Source organism: Odontesthes bonariensis, chromosome 21, assembly GCF_027942865.1.
Source record: "Odontesthes bonariensis isolate fOdoBon6 chromosome 21, fOdoBon6.hap1, whole genome shotgun sequence".
Classification (NCBI taxonomy): Eukaryota; Metazoa; Chordata; class Actinopteri; order Atheriniformes; family Atherinopsidae; genus Odontesthes; species Odontesthes bonariensis.
Genome location: NC_134526.1, coordinates 24214836 through 24229827, shown reverse-complemented (window position 1 = coordinate 24229827; position 14992 = coordinate 24214836). Strand labels below are relative to the sequence as shown.

At 41.8% G+C, this 14992-nt stretch overlaps 1 protein-coding gene across 1 annotated transcript; it reads right to left on the bottom strand.

Annotated features, from left to right (window-relative positions):
- Nucleotides 1–2432: 2432 nt before the first annotated feature.
- mgp (matrix Gla protein) lies at nt 2433–5211 on the bottom strand. Its single transcript, XM_075453658.1, has 5 exons — nt 5112–5211; nt 3657–3743; nt 3503–3532; nt 3203–3308; nt 2433–2990 (listed from the first exon to the last, which is right to left on the bottom strand). Exons 2-5 carry the CDS (start codon nt 3715–3717, stop codon nt 2825–2827), a joined length of 363 nt encoding a protein of 120 aa, XP_075309773.1. The 5' UTR covers nt 3718–3743; nt 5112–5211; the 3' UTR covers nt 2433–2824.
- Nucleotides 5212–14992: the final 9781 nt, after the last annotated feature.

The following is a 14992-nucleotide window of genomic DNA, read 5'->3' as shown; positions in this document are numbered from 1 at the left end:
GCTCCAGATTTTTTCCCGGGATCATGACCCGGAAGTCGAAGGAGACATTATTACTGTTGTTGTCGCCGTCAGAAAGAAACAAACAACGCGATGGAGAATGCTCCGTTTTGCATTGCGTTTGTGCAACACGCAGCTCATCACAGACCAAATGTAGAGGGATGTAGCTTCATCTTGCTCTTCGTTCGCCATCTTTCTCCAATGCCTGAGTTTGTTGTTGTTGTTGGTGGTGAAGAGGTCAACAGGAAGTGGCTCTATTAGCAATAGTTGAAATGGGTACAGCGCCACCTATCACATTGGGGTATGACACGCTTTGTGCCTATGATCAGATTCATTCACCTCCATATATCCAACGATAATTACCCTTGCTCAACTCATTCTTATTGTAATTTAGCCATTAATCCGATCCTTTCAGTGCCATGTGACCCCACTGAGTGAGTCTGAAGCTGCCACTTATATAGATGGCTGCTAAGCAGATTGTTCTCTCCTTCACAGAATTATAGAAAATTTGCAACATGTTGCTGCAAATGTGGAAGAACCTAAGTGCAACCTCGATTTTGCACTCCCAGTTTGGTCTGTTCTCCAAGTGAACACCCAGGGATCTGTAGTCTACCACCACCTCCATCTTTATTTCTCCCGGGATGAAGATGGAGTCGAGCATATTCCTGCTCCTTCACTGAAAAAAGTGACTTTTTGGTGAAGTAAACTCTATTAGAGTAACTGTCATAATTTCTACCTTGTATTTTTAAGATTCAGTAAGAACTAGAGCTTCTTAAGTAAAATTAAACATTTTCTTAACGTAATGCATGAATTATGGGGGAAGAGTAAGTTTTACTTAGGTTTCCTCATACAATTTAAATGTTTAATAGTTGTATGTACATAAACCTAGAAATACTACATAAACTTTACTCTGAAAGTGTATCGTTAAAATCTACTAAATAACTTCATAACAGCAAACACTACAGATATATAAAATTTACTTAAAATTTTGAGTAAAATTATGTTTCTGCCTATGAAAAACAAGTAGACTTTACTTAATTTGTTTAACTAAATATAACTTAAAACTTAGATGTAATTAAGTAAATGTTACTTAATATCTTCAAAACTCTTATGTTTTATGGTAAGTAAAATTGACTTGATACTGGCAAGTGAGTGTTACTTGATATTACAGCATTAAATATTACTTAAATCATTTCAGTGCAAATACTTACAAAGGGTTTTTTAAGTAAATCTTATGAGTTGTTTTTTTCAGTGATTGCACAAATTCCTCTTGAGATCTCAAGAAATCCGACTCGCCCCTCTAACAAGCCAGGGGTAGAAAACAAAAACACATTTAGTGCAGCGCTGTACTTGTAGCTGCAGTCTGTAACGAGAACAAAGAACAATGAGCAGAAAATGTGTTGTTTTATTCCCCCAAATTTTCTATTTGTATCCATTCGCTTTTCTGAATTAACTGTTTTGTTGTTATTACCTTAGAATGAGTTGTTTATACCAATTTGTGCTGGAAAATGAACAGAAAAATGGCCATATTTGAGCCACCGAGTTGCACTGTTTGGGTTACACATTTCAGTAATGGAGGATCATCAGAACAGGCGAGGGCATGTGAATCAACCTCACCAAAGAACCGAAACCACAAGGGGGCGAAGTGAATGCAGGATAGGCCACGCTTGAAATCAAGAATGAACCCTGGTGTGGCTTTGCTCAAATGTAAATCCCTGATGAAGATCATATATCTTTGAAATGATGCAGAGGTTGCTTGTTTTGTTTTTTTCAAGCGGACAATTTAGCCTGTCAATAAACATGCATTTGTTGACTAGATAGTGGGTGGACGACATTTGAGTTGGTGGCTATCTCCAGCTTGACCACTAGGTGTCCGTAATTGTTGATCACTGTAATTTAAAGTAAAGTTCAGAGGTACTTGCAAAAGTTTTTGTCCATTCAATTCTTCTTTATGGTTCAGCTCTATTGCATTTCACAGAAATCTATTCTTCGTTATTAGTGTTGCTCATCAAATAAAGATTTAGCGTTTGATAAACCTTGAAAACACAAAACTGCATGGGATTAAATCTTTCGTTTCTCAACTTTTATCTAAACCAGGTTTGAATTAAATCAACTTTTGGGTGTTAAAGATGAAGCATGACCCACAATGTTGCATTAAAATGACTCGCATTAATCCTCTTATAACCCCTTAGAATAATCTTGTGGCTCTTTGTGGGCGCTCTTTTGTGTTTTCTACTGCAGTATTATTACTGAAGTATTATAAAAGTAAGTGAAGAAAGTCGAACTAAAACCTACTCAATCGTCTACAACAGTAAAGTAGCAGTTGTAGTTTGAGCCTTTAAAACACACGCAGCTGTGAAATTGTCCATCTCAGCAACACTGCTTCCAAGATGTTATTAAAGCCATCTGAATCCCAGACAGATGCCATCAACAGGTTTCGGACCAAACCCACAAAGGGGGAATTTTATTTCTCAATACAATGGAAATTATCACTGACAGCAGAAAAGTAGTGGGTAAAAAAAACAACAAGTGGGTAAAAAAGAGTCAGTGAATAGTGAACCTTTCTTTCGAGCATATCCTGTAAAACTCATAAATGGTGGCAAGGTGTAGTAATGGTAGATTCAAGAAATCCTGCAATTACACGGGAGATGAACTGTAGATTTCCACATGAGTACAATGACTGGTTGTCGAGTCACACTGGATGCCTTGGTACTTTCTTCTAGGATTTTATCCCACAGCCAAGAGTAACAACAAATACAAACAGATCATATGAAAATGATGATATAGATGTAATTAAATGATTACACGGATAACTTTGCGCTTCAGTTTAGAATCGACGGGTCCCAGCTGGTCTATGGGTTTGTTGGAGTGGTGTTCGGGCTCCGAAGTATTTCTGGAAGGCCTGCTGGTAGCCGTGGCGATAGGCGTAGAAGCGGCAGGGAGAGTAGTCCTCACAGGTCTCTGCACGTCTCTCTGCTGGATGCTTTCTGGTCCTGGTGGATAGATATGGGCTGCATTGTTTAATTAAAGCATTTTACCCCCTGCTGCAGGCTCTGTGCATGTTTCAAGCATGAAGTAAAGTTTTAATGGTCTTTTTCTTAATTATCTACTGTTTTGTGTACGTCTGGCGTGTGTGTGTGTGTGTGTGTGCGGTTTTAAATCTGCTTGTGTGGTTCATGTGCATGCCCGTGGTTGAGTGTTTTACCTCATTAAGTTGTAGTTGTTGAAGTTGTTCCCTCTGGGAGGGTTGAATATGTTGCCCCTTCGCGGCGGGATGAATGAGTTGGCTCGATTTCGAGGCACAAACAAATCTGGAACCACAAAACATTCTTATTTTAACCCTGTCAGGCATGCCAACTGTGCAGCTGCTCTGGTTCAAGTGAAATAATGGCTGGGGTGATGTTAGTCAAGGTTGAAGTGAGGATTACATGCTTTACATTGTCTAACAGGCTGTGTTAGTAATGCATGCATGTTTTTCCAGGAAGGAGATGCAATATTTAATCACCTTCAATGGATTCTGTGCTTTCATGGGACTCTATGGGAAAAACATGGTATTGGGTTAATCACATATGAAGAATATCTGTCAAAATGTGAAATATTACGGCCATTAAATGTGCTATAACTTATAGCAAAGTGAGGATGTCTGGGAGGATCTATACCATAGCAGACAGAGAGAGAGATGGCAGCACAGAGTGCCAGAAACCGAAGAAGGCTAGTCATCTTGGGGCCTTTGATCCGCTGGAGTGCTGGAAGAGAGGAGAGAGGAGTCATGGCAGCACTGAAGTGAGAGTACGAAAATAAAAGCAGAGAAAAGGGGAAAAGGAGGGGAGTGAGATTGGCTCATATTTTGAATCTGCGGGTAAACAGAGGAGAACCTAAAACTAGGACAGATGGCTGAAAATGGCGATGCTTCTATATATGAAGCTGTGGTTTTGTGAATGAAGGCAAGAAGCAGACAAATAAACAACTAGTATATGTTATTCTATAGGCTATTTGACGTATTGCTGCAGCATGTCTGCACGGAGCAAACACGTACCAAAGACGTTATGTATTCATATGGCCACACTGAAAAGTCAGTGTGCTGAATTGAAATCAAGGCCAACCGCATTCCATTCAAACCTCAGTTTATCGGGATGAGCCATAAGAGAATAGTTGTGGCGGAGAAAAGCTGCAAACTAATTGAGTCCAAAATTATTTTTACTGAACAGACTGTAATCATAAGCTGAGGGTATTCTACATAGCCCAGCACACACACACACACACACACACACACTCTGCACATGTCTGCATACAGCACCAACATGTGCGTTTATATGCTCCGTCACATGAATAAGTGACCCAAAGCAAGAGATGTGACACCTGTACAAACAGTAACCCCAGATGTGTTGGACACCCAAAGTGTGAGCGCACACACCCAAATGCACACAGATGTTGTACTTGCGTGTCTGCACGGCAGAGAGGCTTTCATCCCCGTCGTCTGTTTGTGGGATTTAGAAGGAATTCTGTTTCGGCAGCCGTCCTCTGCGCCATCAATAGCAGCTTTCATTATCCACCAGCACACACAGACACATAAAACTCTCCAACACTGGCTTACACATGTACACACACGCTCACAACATCAACCCCTAAGACATATTTCGGCGTCAGCCATACCTAGATGTACAGTGGGGTGAGCCTGGAGCCCAAAGTTCAAAGAGCAGCTTCCAGAGGCTGGCGAGGACAGCCAGACGAATGTGTGTATGTGTGTATCAGGTGCTGACAACAGTGTCTACAGGTTTTTATGCATGTCTGAGTCTTAGCAGGGGTTCTAACCTACTTCCCCGCAGACAGAATGTGCCCACCTCATTGGAAAAAAGCCCCTGGAATTAAGTTAGTCATTAAAAAAGCCATACTGACACGACATTTTTTAGTTCAGTTTCCACAAAAAGAGGCCTACTTTACTAGTTGCATGTTTCAACAATGATGAAAAAGGTGTTGCAAAAAATGAACGTCAGTTAATAGACATTTTTTTTTAATTTGCCTTACAATGATTGTTTTTTTTAAAAAGTGGGGGAAAAAAAAGTTTTCACTTGAAGCAGCTAGATATAAGAGACGATTTGCAGTAATGTACTTACCTTGAAAGATTATTATGCCGTGAGAAGATTTGGAAATATCTCTGCGTATTTTCTCCCGGGGAGTATTTCCTAATTCTTCACAGCAAAGCTTTTATACTCATCCTACTCCCCCCCACCCCTCCATCTTCTACCTACCGACTCCCCACCTCCCTTTAGACTTTTCTCCTCCCTTCTCATGCTATCAGCCCTCTTTTCTACCATTTAATCAGACCGGGGTATTAGCTCACTCTCTCCCCAACTCCCACGCCCTTTCCGTACAGCACAGGACTGTGGGTGAGGGGAAAAAGGCCAAGAGAAACAGAGAAAAGCAAGCAGGGGATAAACACCGACAGAGGAGAGGGTCAGAGAAGGCTGGCACAGAGATGCCTAACCTGCCTTATAGCAGGTACACGACAATATTCACCAATGTTTGCCAGCATTGTTGCATGATTTGACAAGAATATCCACCATATGGACACAAGATGGACTGGCTCTACTGTTTGGCCCCAATATGCCTCTGAGACAATGGAAAGGACATTTTATTGAGTTGGGTAGGTGTTAAGGGCAAAGCAATGTTTTAAACCTACTGGCTTGTAAATCCACATTTAAGAAATGGTTCACAGTTGCAGATACAGATGTTTACTCACCAACTACTGTCCCTCTTTACAACCCTTTGACAAGCAAAAGAGAAATAAGCTAAGGAAACATTATTCTTTGCATGTTTGCCATTTCCTTCAGGCAATAAGAATGAAATTCAGGGCTTTTTTACACAAACGTTTGGGGGACACTATGGCAAAGCTATCATTATTTGACAAAGTAATGTCAATATGCAAGCTTTCTTTTAGCAATACATACATAAACCAAGTTTTAGAGATGGTTTTAACTTTTAAAAAGATACAGGGTTGTTTCTCAAAAGTGTGCTCTGCCAAATTGTAGCCATAAATCAAGGATGTGGTATAGAAAGTAAGAAATAACATATTTCAGTGTACACTTAATGTCCAAATCTCTGTTCATAACTATGAGCCATCTGTCAAATGTATGTTTGTGTGTAGAGATGGTAGAATCAGACTCACACTCACAGTAGAACCACACTCCTCATGAAGTTCAGTGGTCAAGAATGAACATGAGCTTATACATAAGTTTAGATTGGTAGCTGCAGAGTCTGAAGTCACTTGGCAGGTAAGCTTTAATGACTTAATGATTTGAGTGGCCATCTGTAATTCAATGAGTAACGGAGCCATTAATGTGACATTTTTGGATGATTGGACATCAGATGTGCCAGCGGTGGACCACCTGCTGGGGTTTTACTGTGGTTGCTGGGTAATCTCCGAGAAGAGTGTTGTAATAGTTTCAGCAAGATACAGATACAACAGCTGGAATCACCAATAGTTCTTTAGTTGATCATCAATAGGATATCTTTGAGAAACAAGAATGGATTTATGCAGGAATGACAGACATGACTGGGTGTTTTCAACATTATAGAGTTTTGACAAGCGATTTGAATGAATGACATGATCTAAGGGAACGAGTTGCCTCTTCCTGCATAATGCAGGAAGATGGGGTTGGACCATCCAACTCCTCTCATATCAAAATCCTTGCCCACTGACCCCTGATCCTGCCCCTTAAAGGAATGGTTCGGTGTAAAATGATAATTTGAGCATCACATGGTCATGCCACATAATTTATATGGGTGATGAGCCTTTCTCCGAAATACCGCGGCATTCCAAAGTTGGCTATTTTGAAGTGTTTTGTTAGAAACGCAGCCAAAGCAACTGGACGGGGCCAATTTGGAAAATATAAGAAATCGGTTGTTTTTCCGCGATAAACAAGCTCAAAAGCGCTGCATACTTCAGCTGTGTCATAACAAAGGCCTCGTCAAGCAAACCGAGGCACAGAGAAGTTCATCGGACCACACAGCCCCCCCAGAAGAATGCTGTACCGAAAAGGCGCATGGCTTTGGAGGTATGTTTGAAGTGTTTGAAGAGAGAGAAACATGTATAAGTTTGTCAGTCTCATCATGAATTGACCTCTGTAAAACTGATCGCAACACCGCGCATCTTTGCCAGCAAGCAGGCACTCTATTTGGGAGGCATACAGACAGTGTTACAGTAAATATAACCTACTACAGGAGATAAATACCTCCAGTACGCGACCGAGCAGAAGCGCCCACTGACGCTTGCTCCGCACATCTCTGTTGTTCCTCCCGTTCCCGCAACTCCTCGTCTGTATATTCGGGCTCAAACAAGTATGGTTGGCCTTCAAACGCAAATGGCTCGTCTTCGAAAAAATTATGGTCGTCTTCTGCCATATTTGCGTCTCAGCCTCCCTTTGATAACTTGAAGCAGTAGGCCTACATCCGGGTCAGACTAGGAGTTGGAACTACCGGTGATACCTCAAAAAACACTAGCCAGTGAAAGGCTGTGTGGTCCGATGAACTTCTCTGTGCCTCGGTTTGCTTGACGAAGCCTTTGTTATGACACAGCTGAAGTATGTAGCGCTTTTGAGCTTGTTTATCGCGGAAAAACAACCGATTTCTTATATTTTCCAAATTGGCCCCGTCCAGTTGCTTTGGCTGCGTTTCTAACAAAACACTTCAAAATAGCCAACTTCGGAATGCCGCGGTCTTTCGGAGAAAGGCTCTTCACCCATATAAATTATGTGGCATGACCATGTGATGCTCAAATTATCATTTTACGCCGAACCATTCCTTTAACCTAAACCTTGACCAGTCAAACTGGATGTGGGCAGAGCTGGATTTGAGGAGAGTTAGATGTCGGTGGCTAACAGTCAGGCACACTTGAATGAAGTGGTGAATGTATGTTAAGAGGAAGGACCCAGGAACTAAGTATTGGGGCACCCCTGTAAAGAGGCGATAAGATGTAAACATTTGTTGTTGCCATAATACATTAAATGAATGCCAACAAAGGTACAAATCAAACCAATAGTTATGCTTTGCCTGAAATAACCATGCTACAACATGGATGGTAGGATGTAGTGGTGTACCATCTAAAAAAACTGATGGTAAAAGTAGCAAAATATAAACCGATATGGAGTAGCAGCCTCTGTCACAGGAGCGAGGGCTACACTTGTCTGAGGGTCTATCCCACAACACTGTATCCACAGGATGTTCATAGACACTAATGATTAAATAGCAGTCCTTGTGGTCTCAAATAATCCTGTTTCTCCGTGACTGAACAGTGATTGTTTCCATGGCCTATCCTAAATGTATAGACTTTGTTTCTCAAGTCCAATAAACCATCCATCCATTGATCCATCCATTCATTTATTTTCTGCTACTTATTTTGGTCCAGGTTGCGGGGGGAACAGTCTGAGCAGAGATCCCCAGACATCTCTCTCCCTGGCCACCTCCTCCAGCTCTCGTTTTAAAGGGAGATAAATAATCTCTCCAGCGGTTCCTGTCCGAAACACCTCACCAGGGTGGCGTCCGGAAGGCAGCTTGACCAGATGCCCAACTCACCTCAACTGGCTCCTTTTGATGCGGGGGAACTCCAAGCCCCTCCTGGATGACCAACCCTATCCCGAAGGTTGAGACCAGCAAAAATTCCAATCAACCTAACTCTGTAATTTCATATAATTGTAAGTTGTTGTTGATGCCATTATTCTACATACATTCAGTTCTCTCATATTCTAAGGTGGCAACAGGGCCTAAATTGATGTTTAGTGTGGCATTTAGAGGAACACATAATTTGTTAAGATCCCAAAACAAAGTTTACTATTCATGCACATGCTACACCTCCTCCAGGAAGACTTCAGAACACCCACGTTAAAGTCATAGAACAACGTCCCTATAGTGCATATTTGAGAGTTATGTAATACCACATTAGATTTGCCGCAGTCGGAGCACTATGTGAATAGCTAAGTTTGAGCAGACTCTTGCCAACATTAAACATACCAGAATACGGGACAAGCCAGGAGTTGGGTCTCAGACAGACAGATAAACATTAAGACAGACATGAAAATGGAGATAAACCTCAGTAACAGATTAGGGTGGGGGAACGAGGGATTCAAAAGGGGAACAGAGGAAAAGGCAGTCAGATGTGCAGAGAGAAATGACAAGTTGTTCTGGCTGGATGCTTTTAGCATTGTGGCTATAGACATGCTCAGTGATGTGGTCATATTAGACTGTTAACTGTGCAACCATTGAGCAGCAGTTTTATCTCTACAGCATATATTAAATGTCCACTTTTTCCACAAGTGGATATCAACACAATGTGGGCAAACAAAAACTGAATGAGAGACTTTGATGTTTAGTTGTTAGATGATATTTTTTGCAGATGGGATTTAAAGTTAAGCATTCTTTCATTTTGTTTCTAATGGTTAAGGTCAGTGGGTAGCAAAAGGCAAACTTAGAAAAAAAAGGTGATTGCATGAAAAATGATTGTACAGGGATCTTTTCTTTTTCACCCTTGTTCTCCTAATGTTCTTGAGATGTGCACAAATACAGTCATATTGGGGCATTCTAATTGTGTATATCCTCCTCTCTGTACCTCTCTATTGAGGCTGCATTTGAGCTGTCTCTCGTTGCCTCTCAGGCAGCTAAATTCTTGTTTTAACCAGCCACCTCTTCAGTCAACTGTGCCAGGAGATAAATGAGAAACAGAGGGAAGGAGAAAACAGGATTAGAGCCAGCCGACGGGGCTGTGTCTGAAGCTTATGACTGATGATGCTCACCTGTACAGTACATCTGTGCTAGTACCGGGAATTGGAGCTATCAAAAGTTATCTCAAGGAAATTAGGTAGGCTCGAATAAACACACTCAGTAGGACTTTGGAGAGGGGAAAATGACTCAGTCAGACTTTGTTGAGTAAGACAAGTTTGCACACAGAGTGCAGGAAATGGGTGGGAGAAGGCGTAAGAAAGGAAAGAATGAGCATTTGGCCAAAGAAAATGAAGGAATGAGCATGTACTTCATTATGAGGCCATGACCACAAATTTGCAAAGTATCCAAATAATGTCTGCAAAAACAAATTTTCGAAACTGTTTGGGCAGGTTTCTATTTCCCTCAGTGGATGAGCAGGTGGACCTCAGGCTGCTCTGCGGCTCAGCCGGTCAGAGTGGACAGAATATAAACACTAATTCAACAACACCTCTCAGGTTTGAAAGAAAAAAACAAAACGGCCACAGAGAGTTCTTTAATGATAACGTTTTTCCTATTTCTATGCCTGATGTTATTTATAGTCATAGTCATGGCTGTGATTCACTTTTTTTACACTCTATGTGAACACAGTGGACACATTGAGGAGTGTGTGACTCAGACAGAGTCCATGAAAACACCATGTGATGTAAACATGCTCCTGAGCCCTGTCCTTGACATGGTAAGGGGATCTGGCCAGGCTGGATGCAGCACAGACATTACTCAGATGGTTCTGTTGCCCTGCGGTTGTGAATTTTGCCATACAAACGTCATAGATTTATGAATGTTGCAGAACACTGCAGGGCCCAAAGAACTTCAAGTTGGATTTTCATGTCTGATATAGTTTGAAACCTAATATGTTGACTTTGGCTTGTACAGAATACATATCTAATGATTAATTTGTTTATGAGGATGGACAGTGATCCAATCAGATCAGATTGTTGGCTTCTTTTTCAGGCATCGAATGAACATACTTACAAAACCAAAACACTCATACAGAACAGTTTGAACAGTTTCTCCATCGTCTTTTCCAACAATCGTGGTGTCTTGAATACAGGGCAAAAAGCCATTAATAAAACATTTTCTAGGTGGCGCAGACTGGAAATTTGGTTTAGGAATTTGGCACTGCAGCCATCAGAAAGAGATGGGGAATCCCAAAGCTTAATGCACTGTGAACACTGTGATGTTTGAAAGTTAGAGAACCCTTTTCTTTATTTCTGCAAGAACATGGTGTAAACATCTTCTGATTTTCACACAAGCCGTAAAAGAAGAGAAGAAACCAGTCAAAGAAATACTTGATATACATGATCATTCTTTTATGGTGAGGAAAACTATCCTCCATTACATATCTGTATATTGCTAAAGTATGTGAGTCCTTGCTTTCAATATCTGGAATAATTACCCTTGTGTGGCTCAAAATGAAAATAAACATTTCCTATAACTGTTGATCATTCCAGCACATCATTTTGAAGCAGTAGCGGCTCGTGGTCTGGAAAATAGGCGGGGCAGATGATCTGCGTTATCAAAATGCAAGTTTTATGGAGCATACGCAATAGGCCAATAGTCTATGCAACCATACGCAGGGGGGGATGTGCGCACTCGCATAAAAGTCTGCCATACAACAAACACAAAAGCCCCATGAAAATGAGCGAAGAGAAAGTTTGTGAAAGGAATTAATACTGCCTACGTTTCAATTAGAGGGAAACTTGTCGCAAATGGTACGGACTTCGGTCGCGCATGGGTAGCCTACGCATGGGTACGCGTGTATGCGCACTTTGGATAAACGTGTCGGCTAAGTTATGTAGCCCTATTGTATTGTAATGCAACAAATAATGTTAATGTTAATTTCCTTTTATGTAGGCCTACATTGTTTTGATGTGGATTGCAGGGGATTTGTAACGAAAGAATAGCCTATCAGCCAAAATGCCAAATGAAAGCATGTAAGCATCATCAGAGTGAGGGAAACGGTGTGCAGCGGAAGAAGACCCTAGATTAAAAGTGATTGAACTGATTTCTAACAAACTATGGAACTGAACGGTAGAATATATAACTATTTACAAAAACAAATCGGGCCCACTTCACTGCTTACTGTTTTAGTCACATCTGATTGGCTTATTACATTTCACTTGTATAAAAACTTAGCACGCTTTTCTTTTAGAGTGGCAAATTTTTCTATAACGACTTTGTTAAAATTTAGAATGTCATTTGTCAATTTTTTTTCTACCGATAGCATGGCCAGTGTGTTCAATCTCTCTTGTGACATCGTGTTTCTCAGAAAGGTTTTGATCCGTTTAAGGGTTGAGAAACACCTCTCGGACTCGGCTGTTGTCATTGGCGTGGTAATAAGAATGCGCAACAGCTTCACGGACTCGGCAAACACACACTGCAGGTTGTTCCTGATCATGAACTCGAACAATGTCCCAGCACCACTACATGACCTGAAATCTGGGTTCTCGTAGATCAGAGACAACTCAGTGCGTAGACGGTTCTCGTCAAACACAGGATAGGCATCGGCTGTTTTCCGAATAAGCTCGTTGGGGAAATTGTTTGAGAATGTGGCGAAATTGGAGCTGTCAAACAGAATGGCAGCAGACAGATGTGCAGTGAACTGGAACCGGTCTTTTGCAGTCACAATTATGGTGCCACACACCTCATGCGCCATTTGTGATAAATTTGGAGTGCCCCTACGTGTTGGCTGATCACTAGGCCTATGCCTCGCACAAACACTTGGAATGTCATCGCGGATTTTTTTAATGCGCTCCACAAAGTTGTTTACAGCCTTGTGTGCCTCAACTGCATCTATCCCCCTCTTTTGCAATTGTGCATAAAGCACATCTACCCGTGGCATAATTTGGTAAAAGAGGTCCAGTAGGAAAATAAATTCGGGGTCGGACAGCATTCGGGAAAATCCCTCCCTAACAGTATTCGAGTCAAAATCTCGAGATGCCTGGATCCTTTCGAAACACTCTAAGAGACGGTCTCTGTTTTCGAACACAGTGCAAACAGCGCGACTACCGAAATTTCATCGAGTTTGGGACGAACTCGGCAACCTGGTATCCACTACTAGGGCTGTCGCAATAACCGCAAAAATGAAATATCGCGATATGATGACGCCCACCGCGCTTCATGATGGGTCACCGCGATCACCGCACGTATTTTCGATAGCGTCCGTGCAGGTTTCAATCTACATGCGCACGGTCCTATTAGCAACATTAAACGTTCGTTTTGCAAAGCTTTGAAACTTACCGAGTGGTCACTGTTGTTCATAGATGTTCCACAAAAAAAATTTGAGCAAAATATGCTTTCCAGCAGAAGTTTGACGATCGTTTTGACGAACTACTTTTTCATCACCGCACCTGACCTGATCTCGCCACAACTTAACACACTTTAGAAAGAGAAAATGGAAGCCGCACTAGTATCGAAAGCAAATGTTACTTCGCCCCTTTGGGAGCATTTCGGCTTTCAACCAAATGAAAAGGGTGAACCAGCCAATTTAAACGAGGCGATTTGTAAAATCTGCCGAAAAACGGTTCAAGTAAAACGAGGGAAAACAAATTATTTAAAGGCTCACCTAGCAAGCTATCATCCGGCTATTGCGGCACGGTTGCCGCCGCCTCCTGCCACACAGAGTCGCGGAGCAGCTCATGTTGGGGCGAGCCGACAACTTGGAGAGACAGTGACAGACATAAACGCCTAACAGGTGCTGTTACACGGTATCTGGTTGAGGAGATGGTGCCGTTTGCTACTGTGGTATAATTTTGTGTGTGTGTGAAATAGTGCCTGGTACATCTCACTTTGTATACTTAATTTAAAAAACAAAAAACAAAACAGGCACTTGTTTTTTTAGTTCATTTCATATTTTATTTGCATTTAAAAGTTCAACTTCAGTCTTCTCCTGAATTCTGTTTTTAAGTTCAATCCGTAGGAGAAACAACTTGCATCTCGCATCTGTGCCGTTACCGCCCTTTGTTCTGCTTTCAATAAAATAAAGTGTTATAAAGTTGCCATGTCTTTTTATAACCTTTTTTAAATGTGTAAGTGCTATGTTTCAGAGGAAATATTGCAATGAGTTTAGTAATTTAGTAATTAACAAACGAATTTGCTACATAGATAGATAAAAAATAAAAAAAAGATGGCGCAATAATATCGCATATCGCAATATTGAGCCGCCCTGACTCACCACAGGGGGAATTCCTCAACCGCGACAGCCCTATCCACTACCTCATCTAACAGTGCTGTTCTTTTCGGGGATCTGGAAAAAAACCCAGAGAATCCACCAAGGTCAGAAAAGAAACACCGCACCGGAGTCACTGCTGACACAGCCTGTTCCATTACCAAGTTCAATTGGTGAGCATAGCAATGTATAAAATGAGCATTGGGGTACACGTCCTGCACTTTCCTACGGACACCACCAGATGCCCCCCGCATCACGCTAGCCCCATCGTATGTCTGTGCAATCAGTCTAGCCTTGTCTGATGCCACTTCTGGTGAGCAGACAAGGCGAAGTTGGTCGAGAAGCACCGCAGAGATCCCATCTGCATTGGACTGACCATCAATTGATTTAACAGAGAAAACTCTCTCCTGCACCGTGTTTGCCGTGTCAATGTAACGAAACACTACAACAAGCTGACAATGGGTGGAAACGTCAGTGGTCTCGTCTGCCTAGATAGAGATAAACTCTGCATTTTTCAATTCCTGAATAATATGTCCCTGCATGACCTCAAACATGCAATCCAGCAATTCATTTTGAATGGTTTTGGAGGTACCCCTGAACACAGTTTCATTCTGCAGATGTTCGTGCATTACACTGTCTAAAGATGCTACCAAATCCACGAGCCCTCTAAACACTCCAGGATTGCTGGACGATTCGGTCTCATCGTGTCCCCTTAGTGCAAGTTCAAATGCCCCACAGAACCGAATGCAATCAATCAATTTGGAAAGGATATGCCTATTTTTATCAACCTCTTTGTTGTGATTTCTAACACTCACACTGTAGCCCTCATGGAGTTGGGCAGCTATGTTAGCATTACCTAGCATTGCTAATTTCATGGCACAATTCAGATGCCTGGTATCCACTACCTCATCTAACAGTGCTGTTCTAACTCGTGTTTTTTTGCCTTTTCCGAAAAATGCTTCATGTCACACACACCGACAGTGCTCCACATATCCCCTTGTCCCCCCGTGCCAGGCGATTGGAAGAGCAAGCATGGGAAACAGAACATTTTATTCCTATTGGAACAACCAGAGA